The sequence below is a fragment of the Ovis aries genome, chromosome 11, assembly GCF_016772045.2.
Source record: "Ovis aries strain OAR_USU_Benz2616 breed Rambouillet chromosome 11, ARS-UI_Ramb_v3.0, whole genome shotgun sequence".
NCBI lineage: Eukaryota > Metazoa > Chordata > Mammalia > Artiodactyla > Bovidae > Ovis > Ovis aries.
In genome coordinates, this window is record NC_056064.1 from 50,994,229 (window position 1) to 51,016,169 (window position 21,941).

At 59.6% G+C, this 21,941-nt stretch overlaps 1 protein-coding gene across 5 annotated transcripts; it reads left to right on the top strand.

Annotated features, from left to right (window-relative positions):
- Window positions 1–281: 281 nt before the first annotated feature.
- CEP131 (centrosomal protein 131) lies at window positions 282–16,647 on the top strand. 5 transcript variants are annotated; one of them, XM_042256764.1, is made up of 26 exons: window positions 282–478; window positions 2,917–3,105; window positions 3,881–3,990; window positions 4,469–4,583; window positions 4,881–5,008; window positions 5,230–5,346; window positions 5,851–6,006; window positions 7,272–7,389; window positions 7,741–7,857; window positions 8,058–8,208; window positions 8,730–8,824; window positions 9,293–9,475; window positions 9,852–10,028; window positions 10,106–10,231; window positions 10,341–10,466; window positions 11,496–11,612; window positions 12,042–12,201; window positions 12,835–13,057; window positions 13,377–13,484; window positions 13,582–13,699; window positions 13,998–14,072; window positions 14,948–15,090; window positions 15,170–15,347; window positions 15,442–15,638; window positions 16,353–16,413; window positions 16,497–16,647. In XM_042256764.1, the coding sequence occupies exons 2-26, from the start codon at window positions 2,932–2,934 to the stop codon at window positions 16,569–16,571; spliced, it is 3,348 nt and encodes a 1,115-aa protein (XP_042112698.1). In that variant the 5' UTR covers window positions 282–478; window positions 2,917–2,931; the 3' UTR covers window positions 16,572–16,647. The 5 variants fall into 5 exon arrangements, with proteins under 5 accessions (XP_042112698.1, XP_042112696.1, XP_027830058.2 ...); XM_042256762.2 differs by lacking the exon at window positions 282–478 and adding an exon at window positions 496–625; XM_027974257.3 differs by lacking the exon at window positions 282–478 and adding an exon at window positions 496–625 and having other exon boundaries at window positions 12,835–13,036.
- Window positions 16,648–21,941: the final 5,294 nt, after the last annotated feature.

A 21,941-nucleotide genomic window follows, 5' to 3' on the forward strand; every position in this document is an offset into this window, starting at 1 on the left:
CTCGCCCACCCCTCCTCAGAGGCTCCGCCTAGGGCCCACCCCACAGCAGCCGAGACCCCGCCTCCTGCGGCCATATCCAATCGGCAGCCCGCCGCTACCACAGGCCCCACCCCAGCTCCCTGTGGCTCCTCCCACGGTTGAACTTCTCGAAGGACAGCCGAGCCACCCAATGAACTCCCGGGACGCCGGAGTGGGCGGCCGGAGAGCCAATCCAGAAGGGGCGCGGGCAGGAAAGGCGGGCCTCCGTGACGGACGGGGAGGAGGTGCCAGGCTGTTTGGTTGCTAGCTGCCGCCGCTTGCCCGACCGCTTCATTGTCACCGGGCCTCGTAGTCGGCGCCGGGGCCGGGGGCGCGAGGGCGCGAGGTCCCGAGGTCGTCGGCCCGAAGCCTAGGCTCCCCGTGTCTCCACTTGGAGGGCCCCGCGCATCCCTCGCCGTTCGGTCCTACAGGCCCCGAGTTCCAGGCCCGCCTCACGCAGGTGAGAGGTCCCTGTGTAGTTGGGGTGGCCCCCGCAGGTGAAGAATCTCCAGGACCGGCGCACAAGGGCTGGCCTACGCAGATGAGGGGATCCTGGCCCGCGCAGGGAGGGGCATCCCGGGCTGTGCAGATGAGGTGGAACGTGCCGGTGAGTGGGCCTCGTGCCAGTGAGAGGGGGCTCGTGCCGGTGAGGGCGTCCCCGCGCCGGTGAGGTGGTCCTGGGCCCGCCTAGGCGGGGAGGCCAGCGCAGGTGAGAGGGCCTGGCACTCATACAGGTGAAAGGGTCCATGCAGATGAGGGGGGTTCTCGTGCAATTGAGGGTACTCAGAGAGGGGGAAGGTGCAGGTAAGGGCCCCTCAGCGCCCCCACACAGGTGAGGAGGGGCTCATGCCCCAGGGTCCGTGAGCTCCTACAGCCTTCCTGGGAGGATGCTCTTCCTGCCTTGAGCCAAACCCCAGGGACATGGGGAGCTGCCTGCAGGGAAGCTTCCCTGGGTTTTGGGACAGCTCATCCTGAGAGGTCCAGGTGGAGGCTCTGGACACCACCTTCAGATCCTGGGAGGGACACCTCTGTATGCAAGATGAGATCTAGTCTGGAGGGTTCCACGGAGAGTTTTTGTTTACCATCCCAGAGCCCCCCACACTCCTTGCTGCTCAAGGGTGCCAGCCCCTCCAGTGGGCCCAGTTACGCTGGGTGTGGCTGGTGCCTGGAGGAGAGGAGGGTGTTAAATTTCACTCACACTACCGGAAACACATACCCGAGGACACTGGCCTAGTGAGTGGCAGGGACAGCCTCTGCCTTCACTCTGGGGAATAGGCACCAAAGCCTCTGCTGTGACTGTTGGGGCTGATGGAGGCTGCAGTGCTGACCCTGGGTGATGATGGTGTGTGCCCGCTGGCCCACCAGAGTCCTCCATGCTATGGAGGGCTATGCTCATTCCCTCCTGGTCCCTCCTGGTGCCAGCTCATCCCCTCTGGTTACCTGAGCACGTGCCCATGCCAGATCCTGGAGTTGCAGGGTCCCCACCCTTGTGGACCTTACATTCTTACAAGGGCATCAGGCAGTGCACAGACCAACCTGTGTGGGCAGGTGGCCAAGGGAGACAAGTGAAGCAGGATGAGGGAGTGAGGAGTGATAGGGACGGGCAGTCCTCTGAGTGGGAGGGGCGGGGGCGCCTCATGACATCCCAGGGGAGGCTCAAGCAGATCGAAGGAGGGAAAGGGAGGCAGTGAGGAGGTCACAGAGAGCAGGGTCAGGTCTGAGGGGCATTGTTCTCAGTCCAGGCCTGGTGACTTTATTCCCCCTGCCTGAGTGTCCTCCCACCCTGATCTGAGACCCAGTTCAGAAAGATCAGCTGAGGCTGCTGTGTGGGGAGAGGCTAGGCTGGTCAGGCAGGGCCAGAGGAGGGGTTGCCATGGTTTTTCAGTTTGAAGAGATGGGGGCTCAGACGGGGGTTGTGGAGGGAAGGGACTGACGGGAAAGGGGCACCAGCCGGATGGCTGAGGGAGCAGGGTTGGAGGTAAGAGGCAGAAGAGGTCAGGACGAGACTTGAATCTTTGGTCTGAGCCAGTTTCAGAAAACACCCACTGGGGAGGGGCAGCTGGAGGTGGCAGTCAGGAGTCTGTTTGGGTCTGAGGTGCCATGTACTCCATGGTCAGCCAAGCTGGGAACTAGGGCATAAGGGGGTGGTGAGAGATATGCCTGTGGGAACCGGCCATGCAGAGATGGTGTTTGACGCCAGGAGGCCAGAGGCTGTCCCCTAGGATGGAGGGAAGAGGCCCAGGGCTGAGCAGTCGGATGGGGAAGGGCCAGCAATATACACTGTGGAAGTGCCACCCTAGGAGGGGAGGAGGGGAACCTGGACAGGAGAGTAGATGCTGCCTCCCAGGAGCTCTTGGGTATTCTGGATGGCTCTAAGGAGACAGAGGGAGAGTTCCGTGGCCAGATAAGTTTAGGGGCTTTAACAAATCCCAGTTTGAATATCGCCTGTGGGGTGCTCACGACAGGCCAGCCTCGTGGCCGCCTTGTCTGAACCTCATGATACCCTGCGAGGAGGCACTTTTGAAGGCCCATTTTACAGAAGAGGAATATGGGGCCTAGGCAGGTAGAGCACCTGTCATGGGACGAGGGCTCATACCTATGACTTTCAGCAGCCCAGGGTCACCCCCTGCAGTGCCCTTCCAGGGAGGGTCATCTTGACCCCAGGAAACCTCCTTTTGCTGTTAATGCTCAGCTTCCTGCTCTGCCACTCGCTTCTGCTCCTGATAAGGAGACAGCCACCGAGCAACAAGGCTGGTGGGCACGGCAGGCCTCTGGGGAGCTGAGCGGCATGCAGACTCGGACCCTCAGCCCTGGGCCGTTGGGGCTGAGCTGGAGAGAGTGTGCGTGCTGCCTGGGCCCTCGGAGGACGCCTGCTCACCTCCCTTATTCTCTTCTCAGGGCCACCTGTCCACCATGAAAGGCTCCAGGGCCCTCAGCGGCCCTGAGGGCAGCCTGGAAGGTGTGGACTTGAGTCTGACAGGCCTCCCTCCACCCATGAACCGGCGCCCCAATAGTGCTTCCGCCACCAAGCCCATCACCCGCTCCATCTCCGTGGTCACGGGCAGTGAGCCAAGGAGGAAGATGCTGGTGAGTATCAGAGCTGGGTGTCAGGTCTGGGGGCTTTTCAGGGCCCCCTGTCTTGGGGTGGTGTCTGACTCCTGGCGTCTGAGATGCACACCTCAGCAGGCACCTTCATGTCCATTATCCCATTCATCCCTGGGGCTATCCGGGGGCAGGAAAGACTCTGGCTGATAGACTAGGGAGCTGACTTCCCAATAGGTTGCTGCTAGGGTCACCTGGCCCCACATAGAGCCTAGATCCTGCCAGCACCAAGCCCTTTATCCCTCCTGTTCCAGCAACATTTGGATTTGTATGATTCCTCTGTAAATGAGGTTGATGTGTGGGGAAGGAGGGGCTCCTGGTGGCCTTGGAGATACCGTGCAGGGCAGGCAGTAGGCGGCAGGTGGGCAGCTGGACAGCAACAAGAACTCTGGGACGAGAGCTGCCATGGGGAGTGAACGGCCAGGCTCATTGGTGAGAAGGTGATGAGGAGGATGGTAGCCTTTGCTGTGGTGCCTGGGCAGCAGTCACATGCCTCCCCTTGGACCTTCCACCTGCCAGGGGTGAGGCGCTCCCATTTCATGTGAGAGGCCGGGGACCTGCCCCGCCTCAGCCAGGCAAACCCAGGGCCCCCAGGGTGTTCCCCCGCCCACCTGTCACCTGCTCCCCCTGCTCACCTGTCTACGTGTGACCCAGGAGAGCCTGTCACTCAATCTGGGTCCAAGCCTGGCCTGGCCCTGAGTGGACTCGCAAGCGTCTGAAACCTCTGCCACATGGTCAGTTGCTTCCCTCCTTTTTGCAGGAGAACCCAGGGCCCGGAGGCTCCCGGGCCATCAACAACCTTCGCAGATCTAACAGCGCCACGCAGGTCAACCAGCCACAAGCCAACCAGGCATGGCCCAGCCCCCTCAGGTAACCTCTGACCCCCCAGGTACTCCCGTCCTGCCCTCCTGCCTCGGTCAGTCCTTCTCCCAGCCTCACTGGTGTGAGCGCCAGCTGAACAGGGGGGCCAGTGCTGGGCAAGGTAGGCAGGATGAGTCTTGACCTGTCATTTCCTATGCAGAGATGTGAACCTCAAGGCTGCCCACCACCCCCCCCCCCCCCCCCCCCCCCCCCAACGCCCCAGCCTGCCCCTCTCCCTTGTCTTTGTTGCACTTTCCCTGGGGCTGTCATGGTGGCCACAGAACAGGGTGCGAGCGTCTCTTCCAGGCGTGGTTGTCAGAGCGGGGCTGAGAAGTGATATTTCATGCCACAAGCTTGGGAGTAGGAGACCCCATCAGTGACCTGGCCCCTCCTGGCCCCTTGTAAGACGAGTTCTCATCTGGATTCCTGAAGCTGGGCTCCCCACGCCCTGTGACTGACCTTGCTTGCCATCCTCTCTGTGACTCAGGCCAGCAGAGCCCCCAGACTTCCTGACTCTCTTCGAGGGCAGCCCCAGTGGGAGAAAAAGGCCAGCCAGTCTGAGCAAAGCCTCCAGTGAGAAGGGAGCCACGTGGAATGTGCTGGTGAGGCTGCAGCTGAGCTGAGTCGACAGGCCATCAGGCTGTTTCACTGGGGCTGACGCCTGGTTCCGACTTTGTTCTCACTGCCCTGCAGGACGGGCTGGTGGGGGACAGGGGGCATCAATGTTAGTTAGCAGCTTTGACCACAGTGGTCAACGTGAGGAGGAGCAAAGACCGTCCCAGCCCCTGGGTCATCTCACAGCTCCCCATGTGTGGGTGAGGCGGTGGGGGCAGGGCAGGGGCCCCACATCAGAGGCATGTGCAGCGGGGTGATGGACTGTCGCTTGTGTGTACTGACAGGACGACCGGCCCAGGGCCTTTACCTTGCCATCCGACGCCCAGAGTCCTGGAGCCCTCGATGTGCCAGTGGGCCCGAGGAGGAGAGAGTGCACGGTGCCTCTGGCCCCCAGCTTCACTGCCAACAACCGGTGCGTTGGCTGCACCCTCACAGCTTGGGTTCCTCTTGGCCGAACACCCTGATGGAGCTTCCCTGGGTCCTGAGAAGGGCCCCACCTTCGGGCATGGTGGTCGTGGAGGGGGCGCGGCAGGGACACTGGGACAGTGCCACAATGAGCCCTGGCGCCAACTACGTGAATCGGGGGTCCTTTCCAGAGCCTGAAGCCACTCCCACCCCCATCTCTCCTGGCAGGAGCAACAAGGGTGCCGTGGGCAACTGCGTCACCACCATGGTGCACAACCACTACACCCCCTCAGAAAAGGTGCCGCCGCCCCCCAAGAGCTCCAACCACGCAGCTCCCTCCCTCAAGTAAGGCCCTGGCTGCAGCCTCCCACAGTGCGTGACCTGGGCTGCACAGGCAAGCCCAGGCTCATCTTGATCTGGGGTTCCACTGAGGAAACCACAGCTGCCCCCCAAGTCTCCAGTCCCCATCTGAGACCATAGCCAAGGGGGACCTTGAGCAGGCTGAGCAGAGCAGCCCCACCCCTAGTCCCTCACCCGCATGTCCAGTGCCTAGCATGCTCAGGTCAGGGACGGCCTATGGGTGTCGAGTCACCATCCAGCTCTGGGATCCTGCTGTTTTAAGTGTGGAGCCCTTTAACCCTGGGTGCCACCAGATGGGCACTGGTGGGGGAGTAGGTGACCCTGAGGATGACCAGCATGTCAGAACAGGACCTCACCCGCTCCTGGGGTCCTCAGGCCCTGGGACAAGGCTAAGGCGGCTCTCCGAGCCACAGACATAGCCATCCCCTGGGAGCCGGGAGAGGGGGCCATGTTAGGTGGCCATGAATCTTTCTCCACCCTCCTGGTCAGCAACATCATTAAGGCAGCCACGGACGAGGGCGAAGGCAGCAGCCTCGGGAAGCCGCAGAAGAATGTGGCCCGCAGCAACCATGTGGTCCAGAATAACTCAGGGGGTACCACCGGCCTGCTCAGACGGAAGGAGGTGACCGAGGAGGAGGCTGAGAGGTGACCACCCCCGGGGCTGGGAGGAGGCCTGCGGTGCCAGGGAGAGAAATCTCCACTTAAGAATTATTTCAAGATGATGCAGGCTGAAAAGGCCACACGTTGTATAGTTCTCTTTATACAAAGCATCAAAGAAAGCAAATCTACAGAATCAGAAAGTAGAGCAGTGGCTGGCTGGGGCCAGAGGAGTGCAGAGGGGGTCTTTTAGGATCAGTGGAAACATTCTAGAACTGGATCATGCTAGTGGTCATACAGCTCTCTAAATTTACTAAAAATCATTGAGTGGTATATTCTAAATGGGTAAGTTTTATAAGTATGTAATCACTTCAGTAAACTGCTAAGTGAAAAAACATTAAACAGAAGAAAGATATAAAACTGCAAAGGTCAGAACATTGATGGAGCCTGCCCCTAGAATCTGGCCGCCCCGGGGGAGGGCGGGGTGTGGGCACGGTGGGATCTTCTGCTGTGGCCGCAGGTCTGTGACGTGCTTGGTCAGGAACCACGTAGTGATCAGAGCCTGGGCTCTGAGAGCCTCACCTGGCTGAGCAGTCATCACAGCTGTCCCAACAGAGCTCAGAACCGGGCCCTGGAAATGGGCAAGCGGGAGGAGCTGGGCAAGGCTCAGGTGTCCCCACTGGGACACCCCTCTGGGTGCATGTCCCACGGCCAGTGACCACTGACATCCTGTATGGTCCATTAGCACCTTTGCCAAGTGAATTGACAAGCGGTCCCGAGAGCCCAGATGAAGGCTTTGGGTTTAACCTGCCTTACTGAGTAAAATGTACACGCAGCAGGATGCCCCTCTTAGGGCACAGGTTTATGAATTCAGTGCGTGTGTAGTCGGAACAACATCACCCTCTACCCTGGGATCCCCTCACGTGCCCCTCACCCAGCCCCTACTGGCCAAAATCCTGGCCACACCAGCCTGTGCCCTCTAGTTTGCTTTCCCTGGTGGGCCGTGCCTGGAGCCCCGGCATGTGGCCCCTGTGCTCGGCCTGCAGGGCCTCTGACTTGCTGCTGTTTGTCTCTGAGCAGTGCACCATCAGGAGCACAGTGTTCGCCCACAGGTGGTGGTGGGCCACTGGGTTCCTTTCAGTTTCTATTGATCATAAGTAGTCTGGGGATGAGCTTTTCCATTTCCCTGGGGACTGCTGGCACTTGAAGAAGGGCCGCGTGCACCGCCGCTTCTCTGCCTGCCGGGCCTCCTGGAGACCCGGGGAGGGAGGCTGTGCCTCAGCCGCCTCCACCCTGACCCCCTTCTCTGGCAGGTTCATCCACCAGGTAAACCAGGCCGCTGTCACCATCCAGCGCTGGTACCGACACCAGGTACAGCTGCGCCGAGCCGGAGCTGCCCGCCTGGAGCGCCTGCTGGCGTCCAAGCGAGAGGTCAGTGTGGGTGTGCGAGCCAACCAAGGGGTGGGCGTGAATCCCAGGGCTCCCGCTGTGCATGGCAAGATTTCTGACGAGTGGGCTTGAACCTAGAATTGCCCCATGAGTCCACTTCATCTAGGGGGTCAGCTTTCTCCCTCCCGAATTGCTCGGTCACAGGACCTGGGTGCCGGGTCACCCCTACTGAAACGTGGGGTGGGTTTCTGGCTGATAGGCAAAGACATTTCCCATCTGCAGGAGCCGCTGACCACCTCAGAGAGGGGGGCTTGTCCTCTGTGGGGCAGAGAAATGGCAGGATGGGGCCACCCTGTCTCTCCAGTCAAACCCACTGTGGCTTGGCTTCTGCAGGGGCAGCAGCAGCGGCTGGGAGAGGGGACCCTCCTGGACCAACACCAACAGAAGGAGGCAGCCAGGAGGAAGGCCCGGGAGGAGAAGGCGCGCCAGGCCCGGAGGGCAGCCATCCAAGTGAGGGGGTGGCCTGAGCCGCGTGGGGAGCCTGGCGCTGAGGGAGCACCCTCTGTGCCAAGACCACTTGTGTTCCTCGGGGCCCTACTGCTCCCTTCCCCAAGACCCTGGGCACAGGGCCTTGGGCAGTGTGACTCGGGGAGGATGAAGGGCGGCCCTCTCCCCTGGCCCCGGCTGCTCACAGGGGCTCCCCACGACAGGAACTGCAACAGAAGCGAGCCCAGAAATCAGGCAACGCTGACCTTGGGCCGCTGAAGGGGATGGGGGAGATGGAGAAGCCCCATCCCACCCAGGAGCCAGCCATGAGGCCAGGGAGCACCTCTCAGCAGACCCGCAAGGCCAATAACACTGGTGAGCAGGGCTGAGAGGCCAGAGGCTACCCTGCCGTCCACCTACCACTGCCTCTGGCTCTGTGTGCGGGCACCCCGATATGGTGACTCCCCTGGAGTTATCCCTAAAGGCAGATGCCCCCTGCCTAGACCTCCGCATCCTTCCCCATCCCTCTGCCTCAGGGAGGCTCCTGGCTAAGAAGGTGCAGCCTCTGCCAACGTCCCCTGGCGCCCTCTGCCACTGCCCCGTTGGCAGCTCCCACTCATGAATGGGAGTGCTGCTATCAGCGGATACCAGGCCCTGCTCCTCCACTCCTGTCCCAGTTCCTCTGGGCCTGGACACAGGGTTCTTTCGCAGGAGCTGCACCAGCTCTGTGACCTCGCACTCCAGAAGGTCAGGGCTCCCCAGTGTCCCCACTGCTCCATGAGGTCCGCCATGGCACGTGCTGTCCCAGGCCTGCCTCCCCTTTGCCTGGCTTCTTCCCAAGGGCTCCTCCATGTCTGCAGTCCCCTGGTGGGCTGACGCTGTGTTCTGTTGTGCAGGGGCCAGCTTCCACACTGCAGGCTTGGAGGATGCCGGCCAGCCTGCCCTCGGCTCATCCCCAGAGCCCCGGCATCTCTCAGAGGACAAGCCTCAGGTCTCGGCACAGCCCTTTCCACCCTGCCTGCCTGCCTTCGGCTCTGGGGTGCATTGGTGCCAGGGTGGTTGGTACCTACCCCTTCACTGCCCCTCCCTGGCTGTGGGGTCACTCACACCAGGAAAGGCTACCGAGGATGGGTCTTGTCGATCCAGCGGAAGGATGAGGTCTCAATGGTTGCTCTGGAATCTCTCTGGGTATTCATGGATGCTGGGGTGGCACCTCTACAGGCCCATAGAAAATAGCTGGACGCTCAGGTTAGGCATTCGCCAAAGCCTCCAGCCTCTAGAGACCCCTCCCACCAAGCCACCCTTTTTGTTTTCCTGGAGGTGGGTCAGGGAGCAGGGGGCGCAGGGCGGGGCAAGTCAAGTTTAGTCCACGTGGCTGGGCAGGCATGTGCTCATGTGGAGAAAGCTTCACCCTTCTGTTCTCTGGTGGTCTGTGCCTCTAATGGCCCATCTACTGCAGGATGCCAGCCTCCAGGATGTGCCTGGTGAGGGCCTGGAGGGCATGGGCCCAGCTGGGAGCAGGGCCAAGTCAAAGGCAACCCTGGACGAGCTGCTGGACACGCTGAAGCTGCTGGAGCAGGAACCTGAACCGCTGCCCTGCCCCCAGGCCTACCACAAGGACAAATATGCCTGGACCGATGAGGTAACCATGGGCCCTGGCACTGCCCATTCAGGTCCCAGGGGTGCTTTGGGGGTCAGGGAAGTCCACCAGGCTCCTCTCTGCTCTAGTAAGCACCCTAAGGAGGGCCAGATGGGACCTGATTGAATCTCCCCAGTTATCCCAGGGCTCACTAAGGGTTAGGACCCTCAGAAGAACCCAGGGGTGGAGGTGGGGTAGGTACTGCCTCTCTGCCAGTGGTACCCCCTGCCAGGGTCTGGGGAGCTTGAGAGGCCCTCCCTGGTCCTCCCTCCAGACCAGGCCTTCCTCTACCCCAGGGGACCCTGAGCAGCTTCTGGAAGGCTGACCCAGAGTCCTCAACTGTCCCAACAGCCCCTAACACTGCACCCCTCCCACGCAGGAGGACGATGCCAGCTCCCTGACAGCGGACAACCTGGAGAAATTTGGGAAGCTGAGTGCAGCCACTGGCCCCCCTGAGGATGGGACCTTGCTTTCAGAGGCCAAGCTGCAGAGCATCATGAACTTCCTGGATGAGATGGAGAAGTCTGGGCAGGGCCAGTTGGCCTCAGCCCCTCAGGTGTGGAAGGGGTCTTGAGGGGGGACAGCAGGTCGTCAGCGGGCGACCATGGCCTGCTGACACAGCCACGTTCGCAGGGGCCCATGCTGGAGGAGGGGCTGGGGCGCCTGGAGCCTGCGTCTGAGGCCAGCACATCAGTGATGCGGCTACAGCTGGAGGTGGAGGAGAAGAAGCAGGCGATGGTGCTGCTGCAGAGGGCGCTGGTAATGTCCCCATCGGCACTGTGTCTGTCCCTGGGGCCCCAGCCGGAGCAAGCCCCCGGCCTGACCCTTGAGGGCCTCGTCTCCGTCACTTCTCCCGCACCCGCTACAGGCACAACAGCGAGACCTCACCTTCCGGCGGGTCAAAGAGACGGAGAGGGAGCTGGGCCGGCAGCTGCGGCAGCAGAAGGAGCACTACGAGGCCACCATACAGCGGCATTTGTCCTTCATCGACCAGGTGGCGGTGCCTGGCAGGCGGGGCTTGGCAAGGTGGTCAGGAGGAGGACGGGACTGGGTTCCAGACCAGCCCAGGCTTGGTGGGAGTTTCTGGACCCACAGGCCTCCCCTGTGGGCCTTCTTCTCCCTCTGTAGAAACAGATAGCAGCTCCCTCTGTGGAGACCAGGGCTGGTCCAACACATACCAGCCCCACGGTGCTGCCCCCCCACCCTCCTCAATGATGCTCCCCATGGCCACGCTCCTCGACCCAGCAGGGTGGGCAGGCAGCAGGAGCGGGTGGGCAGAGAACGTCCAAGGTGGGGTCCAGCCCTGTGGGGTCACTCAGGACCAGCTGGTCCTCTAGGGGCCTGAGGACACACCCAGCAGGACAGACTCTGAACTTTCCTGCACATTTGGACTCTCCTGGGGAGGCCACCCCTGGTCTGCTGGGGCTGGCGGGGCAGCCAGAGCTCCCCTGACAGGGTGGTGGAAGCTACACACCCACCCTGTGCTCAGCTGAGCTCCCGTCGGGTCCTTTTCTGAGGAAAACTCTGTGTGAGGCGTATCTGTGGAGAGAGGACAGAGCCCAGAGGAACTGAGGGGCCTCCGGTGACCACTAGCTACACTCTGCTTGGCGGCCATAGGTGTCTGCAAATCGGGTCTGCCTGGAGTCCTCGATGAGGCTGTCCTGGGGCTTTGTGGAGACACCTTGGCAGGCAGTAGGCAGGCCCTTCTCCACAGGCCAGGTGATGACGGGGTTGACAGAATGACCCCCGTTCCAGGAAGCTTCTGGTGTGGCCATAGTCAGGGCCTTGTAGCCAAGGCACCGTCACTGTCTGAGTGCTGCTGACACCAGCCAGGTCCCAGGGGGATCGACGCCGGGGCAGCTGTCACCCTTGTCCATGCGTGTGCTCCCCAGGACCCAGGATCCTCCCTCAGACCAGGGGGTGAAGCAAGGCTCAGGATTTGGTGTGCGGAGCTCCTGGGTGAGGGGAGGCTGGGCCTTCTGGCCTCACAGGGCAGCAGCCTCATCTCCACCCCTGGTTGCAGCTGATCGAAGACAAGAAGGCTCTGGGTGAGAAGTGCGAGGCCCTGGTGTCCGAGCTGAAGCTGGGGGACCAGAGGCGCAAGGACAGGGAGGCCCAGCTGCAGGAGCAACATGAGCTGGTGAGCCCCTTTGTCCTCCCGCCACCTGGCCCAGGCCTGGAGGCCCTGTGGGAGGGACCCCAGGACGGGTGGCCCCCGGCGCCTCATTCCTCGGCCTCCGAGCTGCTTCCCTAAAGCTTGGCAAGTGGCCGACCCTGGGGTGGGGGCCAAGGGACTTTGGAGACTCCTCCTGTGTCACAGATAAGGAAGTGTAGTTCAGAGGAGGTGACCGGGGACCTACTACAGCGCTGGTCCCTGGTCAGAGGGACCCCACTGACTCCTCCCAGCTTTCATCAGACAAGGACGGCAGTCCCTGGTGCCTCCTGCTTTGTCCATGGTCACTGTTGAAAGGCTGCCTCCTGAGACCCATGGGGCAGCCGGGAGCAGGGTGTCTTTGCATCCTCCCGCTTCCTACAGCTCCTCTGTTGACTCCTGTTTCCTTGTTGATAGGAGATTAAGAAACTCAAAGAACTCATGAGCGCCACGGAGAAAGTCCGCAGAGAGAAGTGGATCAATGAGAAAACCCGGAAGATCAAGGAGATCACGGTCAAAGGTGGGGGCCGTCGTGCTGGGAGCCACCACATGGGCGGGACCGTCACGGGGGTCTCGGGTAAGGACAGTAGTTCCAGTCGCGCGTGTGGCACAGAGACTTCCTAGGAAGCAGTGAGACCCGGGGCTGGGCCCCACTGGTGCGAGGCTGGTGGCACACGAGCTTGGCCACAGACCAGCGTCCTGACACAGGGCCCCGTCCAGGTTGGGGGCCCGGGCTCCCTTTGACGGGTCTTCTTGCCTCCTCCAGCCCCCAGGGGAGTGAGTGGGGTGGGGTGAGGGGTGGTCTTGGTCAGGGGAGGATGGCTGCCAGCAGCATCGCTGCTCGTCTCCCACTCATGGAACCCTCTAAGGCCTGGTGGGACAGCCCCAACTATGCCTGCCCATGCGTGGCCCTCCTGCCCAGGACACCCTCCTCTTCAGTGGCCCCTCCTTCCAGGGAGACTCTGCAGGCCAGAGCACCAAGGGGGGAGCCTCAGTGCGGCAGGCAGGGAGTGGCGCTGTGGGCACTGGTGGGTTTAGCTGTGCTTCAGGCTGGAGCCCCTTGAGGGGGTCTCCTGGCTGGTCTGCAGCCCTGGTGTCCCAATGGGCAGAGGTCAGTGGTCCTCCACAGTTCAGGCAGGCGCGGGGCAGGGCCCCTGCAGCGCAGTGGTGGACAAAGGTCCTGCAGCACAGTACTCCCCCCAACCCCCAGGCCTGGAGCCTGAGATCCAGAAGCTGATCGCAAAGCACAAGCAGGAGGTAAAGAAGCTCAAGGGTCTGCATGCGACAGAGCTGCAGCAGGCAGAGGAGCGCGCGGCGCAGCACTACGGACGGCAGGCGGAGGAGCTCCGCGAGCACCTGGAGCGCGAGAAGGAGGCGCTGGGCCGACAGGAGTGGGAGCGAGCCCAGCAGCGGTGGGGTTCCCGGGGACATGGGTAGGGGAGCGAGGCCTGGTGTGTGCACAGACTCCCAGAGTGAGCAGTACCTGCTCCCTGGCGGCCTTCCTCCAGGGCCAGAGAAATCTGGGGTGGGGGAGGTGGTTAGTGCAGGACGCCAAGGGGCAGGACAGCTGTAGCTGTACCAGGCAGTTCAGTTCCTAGGATGCGCTCTGGGGGCCGGCTGGGATGGACAGCGCGGGGGCCGCTGCTGGGTTCTGAGCTTGTCCTGGCTGCGCCTGCCCTGGGCCCCTGTGGTACGAGGTCCTCCGGTGTCCGCCCCACCCCCGACCTCTGCCAATGAGTCCTGTTTCCACAGCTTCGAGCAGCACCTGGAGCAGGAGCAGCGGGCTCTGCAGCAGCAGCGGCGGCGGCTCTACAACGAGGTTGCGGAGGAGAAGGAGCGGCTGGGTCAGCAGGCCGCCAGGTACTGCGGGGCAGGGTCTAGCCCTGCCCAGCCCTGCCCAACCCTGCCCTGCCCAGCCTCATCTAGCCTCCCAGGACTGACTTCTGCTCACCTGCAGGCAGCGGGCAGAGCTGGATGAGCTGAGGCGGCAGCTAGAGGAGAGCAGCTCGGCGGGGGGCCGGGCCCTGAGGGCCGAGTTTGAGAAGGGGAAAGAGGAGCAGGAGCGCAGGCACCAGGTCAGCCCCGCCCCCGGCCCAGGCCCTGCCCCCGGCCCCACTGCATCCCTCTGGGCCTGTCTAGCAGGAAAGCACCCACCAGGGGTGGAGGAGGGCAACCGCTGGTACCAGCGTCCCACCTGCAAGGGTAGCAGCTGCTTGAAGCACTGTGCTGAGCCTGGTTTCACACTAGGGGTCTCCCCAGCCAGCTCACCACAAACCCTCAGGTCGACCTCAGGCCCGTCCAGGCCCTGGCAGACCCAGCTCTGGGTGGGGAGCAGCCAGGCAAGGCTGCTGCCACACTGTTGCCTGTCCCCAGATGGAGCTGAAGGCCCTGAAGGACCAGCTGGAGGTGGAGAGACAGATGTGGGAAGCCAACTCCGCCAAGAAGGAGGTGGGAGGCGGGTGAGGCCGGGACAGGGGGTGGGGGCTTCCTTCCCTCTCCCCTCCTGCCCAGCCTCAAAGCAGGCCTGTAGGCCCTACGTCGGTGTCCTCCCCTTGGGTGGGTGTGGGTTCTGGCTGCCTGGGGTTGGCAGTGTGATTCTGGCCATAGTTGAGTGAACTTCTAGCTGGGCATGGGAGAGACTGGGGGGCTGGAGTGGACCCCAGAGGATGGTGGTGGATGTTCCTCACCCTCCCCTCGCCCAGGTGACTGTTCTGAAAGTTGACAGGCTGACCCGAAACCAGTGTGAGGGTCCCACTTGGGAGCAGATCTCCCCTTATCCTATCATGCCATTCTCCAGATAGGCTATGGCACCACACTCTCTTGGTGGTAGAAAGGCACAGAGGGGCCACGCAAGCCATCAACTAGGGGACAAAGCCTGAGTAGTGGCCCAGTGGCCACCCTGTCCGCTTCCCACAGCCACGCACGGAGGGGTCCTCGTATCTGTGGGGTATGTTCCCAGACTTGGCTGAGTCAGAGGGCGTGGTGTCTTCAGCTAGATGGGATTTCCAGGTTGCTTTCCAAGAGGCTGCCCCGTTGATGCTCTCATTCCCGGGTGGGGGCCCCCGGCCGTGTGGGTGGCCCACCCTGCCCTCAGCAGCCAGATGAGGTCCCTTCTTTTATCAGGATCAGTTTGGCAGCGGACATGGTCTCTGAGTGGGAAAAGAACTAGGCTGTGCTGACAGTTCCCACTCAGGCCCCTGCTGGGGTCCCATGCTGGGTCCTGATGACAGGGCATGGCCCTCACCCCTGAGGACAGGTGAGGTCCTCAGCCTCCTCTGCCACCCTCAGCCAGCTCCCCTAGCCCCCGTCTGCCTCCCCTGCAGGAAGCATGGTTGCTGAACCGAGAACGGGAGCTAAAGGAGGAGATCCGGAAAGGCCGGGACAAGGAGATTGAGCTGGTCATCCACCGGCTGGAGGCTGACATGACGCAGGCCAGGGAGGAGAGCGAACGGGCCGCAGAGAACCGGTGAGGCCCCAAGCATCCCGGAGCAAGGCCCGGAGGTGGACCGCAGGGCTGCCCCTGACCCGGCTCCCCCTGCCGCCAGGGTCAAGCGCCTCCGGGATAAGTACGAGGCGGAGCTCTCGGAGCTGGAGCAGTCAGAGCGGAAGCTCCAGGAGCGGTGTGCAGAGCTGAAGGGGCGCCTCGGGGAGGCCGAAGGGGAGAACGTGCGTCTGCAGGGCCTGGTGCGACAGAAGGAGAAGGAGCTGGCGGACGTGAAGGCGGTGAGCGGGTGGATCAGGCACCTGAGCCCTGGCCCCTGGCCCCCAGCCCCCGCCATCTACTTACACTGTCCCTGTCGTCCCCCATGTCCCCCAGGTGAATGAGCAGCTGACTGGAGAGCGCAGCAGCCTCGCCCAGGTCCTTCGCCAGGAGTTCGCCGACCGGCTGGCAACATCCGAGGAGGAGAACCGGCAGATCAAGGCCGAGCTGGCTGAGCTGCGAGCCCGCCAGCGGCTGGAGCTGGAGCAGCTCACGCGGGAGAAACAAGCAGAGCTGGAGGAGGTTCATGGGAGGTAGGCTTCCGGGTTGACAGGGGTCCTGGGGAGCAGAGGGCTGGGGAAGGCAGGCAGGACCCTGTGGCTCCAAAGAGGATTCTGGGCCAAGGACGGTGAACGGCTGCCCTCCCTCCTTCCCGCTGATGCGGAATGCATCCATCAGCTGCAGCCGGGGGCTCCCTGCTTGAGGCTCAGTTGTCCTCTCTGTGTGATGCTGGCCCCAGGGCCTTGGAGGAAGCCATCCCAAACCAGGGCAAGTGCCCCACCTGTGGGTGTCCAGAGAGGAGCTCCCTGGCCCTTGGCCCCTGGGGACCAGGTGGAGTGGGTGCTGTGCGAATAGGCTGACCCCTCTCCTCCCCTCCCCACCAGCGATCCCTTAGTCCTTCCCAGGTCTCTGGCCTCTCGCCCCTGCTCCGTGGGTGCTCTTTGAAGCAGGCATGTGGTGGGGGCTTCCTGGCCTCCTCTCAGCAGGGAGCCCTTCCCAAAGGGCATGGCTTCACGTGGGGTCAGCTGTGGGGTCACAGATCCTGTTGTCAGCTCCTCCAGGTGGCGCAGTGCCCCAGTCAGCAGGACTGGGATGGGCTGGGCCAGAGAGTGGCTCCTCCTGCTCTTTGGAGGGAGCGGGGCGGGGATGGAGATCTCCCACCACCCACCCTGACGCACTCAGCTGCAGGCTGGCCTGGGGGTCTGGCTCAGACCCTGCACAGAAGCTCACTGTGCACTCCCCCGCAGGGTGAAGATGGCTCTGGCAAAGAAGGAGGAGGCTGTGAGCAGCCTCCGGAAACAGCACCAGGTTGGTCCCTGCTGCTGGCCTGCCTGAGGGGTGGGGTGGGGTGGGGTGGCCCTGGCCTGACCGGGGTGCACCGGGTGTTGCAGGCCGCGATGAAGCGGGCTGACCACCTGGAGGAGCTGCTGGAGCAGTGCAGGAGGCCATTTCCGAGCGCCAAGTGACCACCGACTGCCGCAGGCTGTGGCTACCCTGTGGGACACTGAGGCTGTGTGGTGACAGTAAAGAGGCGTCTTTTAATGCTTTGCGTGACCCTGACTCGTCTCTCCTGGTCTGGGGCCTGGGGTGGTGGGGATGGAGGCTCCTCGAGGCCAGGTGTGGGGTACCCAACCCAGCTTTGCTCTCGATCTGCCCCCCTACCCCGACGTTTCCTGCCTGGCCCTGCAGTTCCCCAGCTCGGGCCCTAGGCCCCAAGCAGAGGGAGTGGCCCCCTGTTCTGGCCTGAGCCTGGACGAGCCCTGTGACACTTGTGCCTCCTTGCTGCAACCCCCACCCCCAGGGAAGGCGCTCTGAGCCTCCTCCCCAGCCCCTGCACAGGCTGCTGCTCTTGCTTTCATGGCTAGAAAACCAGCCAGCTTCCCCGAGGCCCTGTCCTTCCTTCCCCGAGTCAGGACACTCCCTGGGGGTGTGACAGCCTGGAGCCCTCGAGAAATGGGCCTGGGACCAGCCTTGCCCTAAGAAGGGTAGAGACCTATCCTGGAAGGACTGGGCAACGGAGCTAGAGGGCAGCAAAGAGGAGGCTCCTCCTCTGGGGACTCACCTCCCCTACCTGCCTGCCAGGCACTCTGTCACCGCAACTGCCCTGGCCGAGGGTGCTAGACCAGGCCGCTGGGGAGAGCTGGCACTTATGGGGTTGCAGGGGCTGGCCCTGGTGGAGGTGTTGCCCCTCTTGCACTCTCAGAAGGTCCTGGGGGTTGGACTCTCACTAGCATGGGTTCCGGCAGCAGTCACTCTCAGTCTCGATGGCAGAGCCGGACTTCCCATGGGCCTGAAGCAGCTCACAGGAGCACTGACCTGAGGGCCCTCCTGGCACCCCTGTCCCTGCCTTGGGGTGTCGGGGCCCCAGTTTCCTCATCTGCACAGGATGGCTGCTTCCTTCCTTTGTGCCAGAGCTGATTGCTCGCAGAACTTGGGGCTGGAGCCAGATGCAGCAGTGAAAGAGCAGGGCCGCCCTGGGCCAGGGCCCTCCTGGCTTCAGATGCTGGGCCTGCCTCCTCTCCCCAACAAGCGGCCACACAAGCAGAGGGAGCTGGTTGCTTGCTGGTCTCCAGGCCGGGGGCCCTGGGGACTGAGCAGGGACCAGCTCCGGGAGAAGCAGCCTGTTCTGACACACCTTTGGGTCCTCTGATCCTCCCCCAAAATGTAGTTTTAGCTGAAGCTGTTATTGGGAGTTGCTAGGGGGAAATGGCTGTAAATTACTAAACTACAGTATTTTTGTAGGCGAGGTTTTCAGCACAAAGGAAGACAGACACTTGGGGGTGGCTTTCAGAGAGAGTTGGTGGGGCAGGGGGATGGCTTTCTTGACAGCCGGAGAGGCCGCCAGGAAATGGACAGTGGTGGCTTTCCCATGAAGAGGATGGTGCCTGACTCCCCACATCCTGACTTGCAGCTTTTCATTCATCTGTTCATTTACTTGTTCGTCCATCCATCCATTCATTTATCTGTTCAGAGAACAGGCTGGGTGCCCTTCTGTACCAGTTTCTGCGTCTTACATGCCCTTACCGCTTCTATTAGGTTGGTGCAAAAGTAATTGCGGTTTTACATTGTTGAATGTTGCTGTTTGATATTGGAATACATTCTTAAATAAATGTAGTTATGTTATATATCATTTTAATGCACATTTCTCACTTTTTTTTTTTGCTAATGACATTAGTTGCTATTTATTTTATATTTATTTTAGACTAGGGAAGTGGTATTAGAGAGCAAATTTGAGCAATTTTCTTATTTGATTTCAAAATGGGTTGTAAAACAGCAGAGACAACTTGCAACATCAACAATGCATTTGGCCCAGGAACTCCTAACAAATGTACAGTGCAGGAGTGGTTCAAAAAGTTTTTCAAAGGAGATGAGAGCCTTGAAGATGAGGCGTGCAGGGGCTGGCCACCAGAAGTTGACAACGACCAATTGAGAGGATCATAGAAGCTGATCCTTTTACAACTACATGAGAAGTTGCCAAAGAACTCAATGTCAACCATTCTCTGGTCATTCAGCATTTGAAGCAAATTGGAAAGGTGGAAGCTGGATAAGTGGGTGCCTCACGAGCTGACCACAAATCAAAAAAATCGTTGTTTTGAAATGTCATCTTCTCTTACTCTACCCAACAACAATGAACCATTTCATGATCAGATTGTGATGTGCGACAAAAAATGGATTTTATATGACAACTGGTGATGACCAGCTCAGTGGTTGGACTGAGAAGAAGCTCCAAAGCACTTCCCAAAGCCAAACTTGGACCAAAAAAGGTCACGGTGAATGTTTAGCGGTTTGTGGCCCAGCTTATCCACTACAGCTTTTTGAATCTTGGTGAAACCATTACATCTGAGAAGTATACTCAGCAAATTGATGAGATGCACTGAAAACTACAATGCCTGCAGCTGGCATTGCGCAACAGAAAGGTCTCAGTTCTTCTGCATAACACTCGACTGCATGTCACAAAACCAACACTCCAAAAGTTGAACGAATTGGGCTACGAAGTTTTGCCTCATCCACCATATTCACCTGATCTCTCACCAACCAACCACCACTTCTTCAAGGGTCTTGACAACTTTTTGCAGGGAGAATGCTTTCACAACCAACAGGAGGTAGAAAATGCTTTGTAAGAGGTTGTCGAATCTGAAGCCCGGATTTTTATGCCATGTGAATAAACAAACTAATTTCTCGTTGGCAGAAATGTGTTGATTGTAATGGTTGCTATTTTGATTAATAAAGATGTGTTTGAGCCTAGTTATAATTTAAAATTCATGGTCTGAAACCACAATTACATTGCACCAAACTAATATTATTTGAGCTCTTCACTTTACTTTTATTCAAGTTTTTGTTGTTGCCCATGATAATTTGTTCCTGACATTAACTGGTTTGGGCCTTTGTGTCATCCAGGGTCTCTGTCCTGCCCATAACCTGCCCATTGGCCTTGTGGTGGCATCCCACACATCCCAGCTGGTGAAAACGTGTCCCTGAGAGGCTACAATGGTGGGGGTGGGGTGGGGGGACTGCCTTGCTGGGACTGTTCCACCTGCTCAGATGTGCCTCAAAGAAGGGGGAATGAGATGCCATTCCTGTTCCCTGGGGTAGGGATAGTGGGCTGGGTGGCACTATACCCTGGGCGGGGGGTCATCTCTTAGGCCCCAGCCTCCAAAGAAAAATCTTTTTGGCTTTCTAGCTCCTCTGGTTAATTCATTGTGCTCTATCCTTACTGGTTTCTTTCCTACTTGCTCTATCAGTTCCTAAGAGAGGAATGCTAAACTTTCCAACAGTGATTTTGCATCATCTCTTTTTCATATTAGTTGGTCCATTTTTGCTTTATGCGTTCGGAGGCCATGTTATTAGGTGCATACAAATTTAGAGCAGTGTGTCTTCCTGGTGAGTTGTTGACCCTTTATCTTTACAAACCGTCCCTCTTTGCCTAGCGGTGCATCTTGCCTTAAAGTATCCTTCATCTGATGGTAGCAGCCACACCAACTTTCTCTACATGGGATTTGCATGTTGTATCTTTGCGATTTTTTTTAAGCCTTTCTGTGACCTTCTAGTTAAGCATAGCATGAAACCAGCCATAGACATGCAGACAAATAAGTGTGGTCAGGTGTGGTCTGTATTGAGCTAAATTTGGACCTCAGTTCAGGGGAATTACTTTTGCTCTGGTAGCAGTTAGGACAGGGACTGGTTTGGCTGAGGCTGGGCTCATCTCCATGAGGACTGACCTGGTACCCCTGTCCTCACCCCTCACTCCTAGCCCCATAGGACCCAGAAGCAAAGACCATCCTCTCTAGTAGATATTGAAGACCCAGGAGACTACTGGACACACTCCTCAGCCACTCAGCCTTTCCCTCACTGTTGTTCAGTCACTCAGTCGTGTCCGACTCTTTACGACCCCATGAACAGCAGCATGCCAGGCTTCCCTGTCCTTCACCATCCCCAGAGTTTGCTCAGACTCATTTCCACTGAATCAGTGATGCCATCGTCTCATCCTCTGTTGTCCCCTTCTCCTCCTGCCCTCAGTGTTTCCTCGAATCAGGGTCTTTTCCAATGAGTTGGCTCTTCACGTCAGGTGGCCAAAGTATTGGAGCTTCAGCTTTAGCGTCAGTCCTTCCAATGAATATTCAGGGTTGATTTCCTTTAGGATTGACTGGTTTGATCTCCTTGCTGTCCAAGGGACTCTCAAGAGTCTTCTGCAGCACCACAGTTTGAAAGCATCAATTCTTTGGCACTCAGCCTTCTTTATGGTCTGACTCTCACATCTATACATGACTACTGGGAAAATCATAGCTTTAACTACACAGGCCTTTGTTGGCAAAGTGATGGCTCTGGTTTTTAATATGCTGTGTAGGTTTGTCATAGCTTTTCTTCCAAGGAGCAAGCATCTTAAATCAGTTTCAAACCTTGGCCGGGACCCTGTGCCAATGTCAGACTCACTTCTTGGATTTTCCTTTCTGGAATCTCAGAACCCATGATGCTTTGCTTGCTCATAATAAACAACATATAAGCAAGTGATGTGTTATATTAGGGGTTTCCCAGCTGTTGCTAGTGGTAAAGAGCCTGCTTGCCAATGCAGGAGAAGCAGGTTCAGTCCCTGGGTTGGGAAGATCCCCTGGAGAAGGGCATGGCAATCCACACCAGTATTCACTCCTGGAGAATCCCATGGACAGAGGGGCCTGCTGGGTTATGGTCTGCAGGGTCGCAAAGAATCAGACGTGACTGAAGCAACTGACACGTGTACATGTGGTATATTAGGAGATGGGAGCGCTGTGGAGAGAATAGATCAAGAAGGATGTGGAATGCTGGGCAAGAGAGTGGAATGTGAAACAGGGTAAGGGTTGACCTCTTTGAGATGTAACATTTGAGGAAAACATAGCAGATGAGGGAGTTAGTCATGCAGATACCTAGGGAAGCATGGCAGGCCCAGGCACAGCCACGTAAAGGCTCTCGGGCAGCGTGGTTCCTGGCTGGGGAGCAGTGGGGAGGCCAGTGTGTCTGCAGTGAGGGTGGGAGGGTCTGAAGTCAGGGAGCATGTGGGTATCCCAAGGATTTTTTTCAACTGCATGAGAGGGGAGCCTCTGGAAAGTTCCAAGAGAAGTGACAGGTCTGACTTGTATTTTAAAAGAACCTCTCTGGCTGCTATGTTGAGAGCCCATTGCTGGAGGTGGAGGCGGGGTGGGCAATTGGGAGCCCAAGGTGGTCATCTAGGCAAGAGCTGGTGGTGGCCTGGATGGTGGGGAAGTGGGGCTCTGGATGCCTGTGGAGGGCAGAGGCAGCGGGATTACCTTACAGGTGGGTGTGAAAGGGGAGGAGCTAGGATGATGGCTGTTTGGCTCGCGGGC

Coding starts and splice junctions, on each gene's coding strand:
- CEP131 (XM_042256762.2), top strand. CDS start 560: ATGAGGGGATCCTGGCCCGCGCAGGGAGGGGCATCCCGGGCTGTGCAG. Junction 3,106..3,880: donor AGCCAAGGAGGAAGATGCTG/GTGAGTATCAGA, acceptor TCCTTTTTGCAG/GAGAACCCAGGGCCCGGAGG. Junction 13,058..13,376: donor TGGGGTTCCCGGGGACATGG/GTAGGGGAGCGA, acceptor CTGTTTCCACAG/CTTCGAGCAGCACCTGGAGC.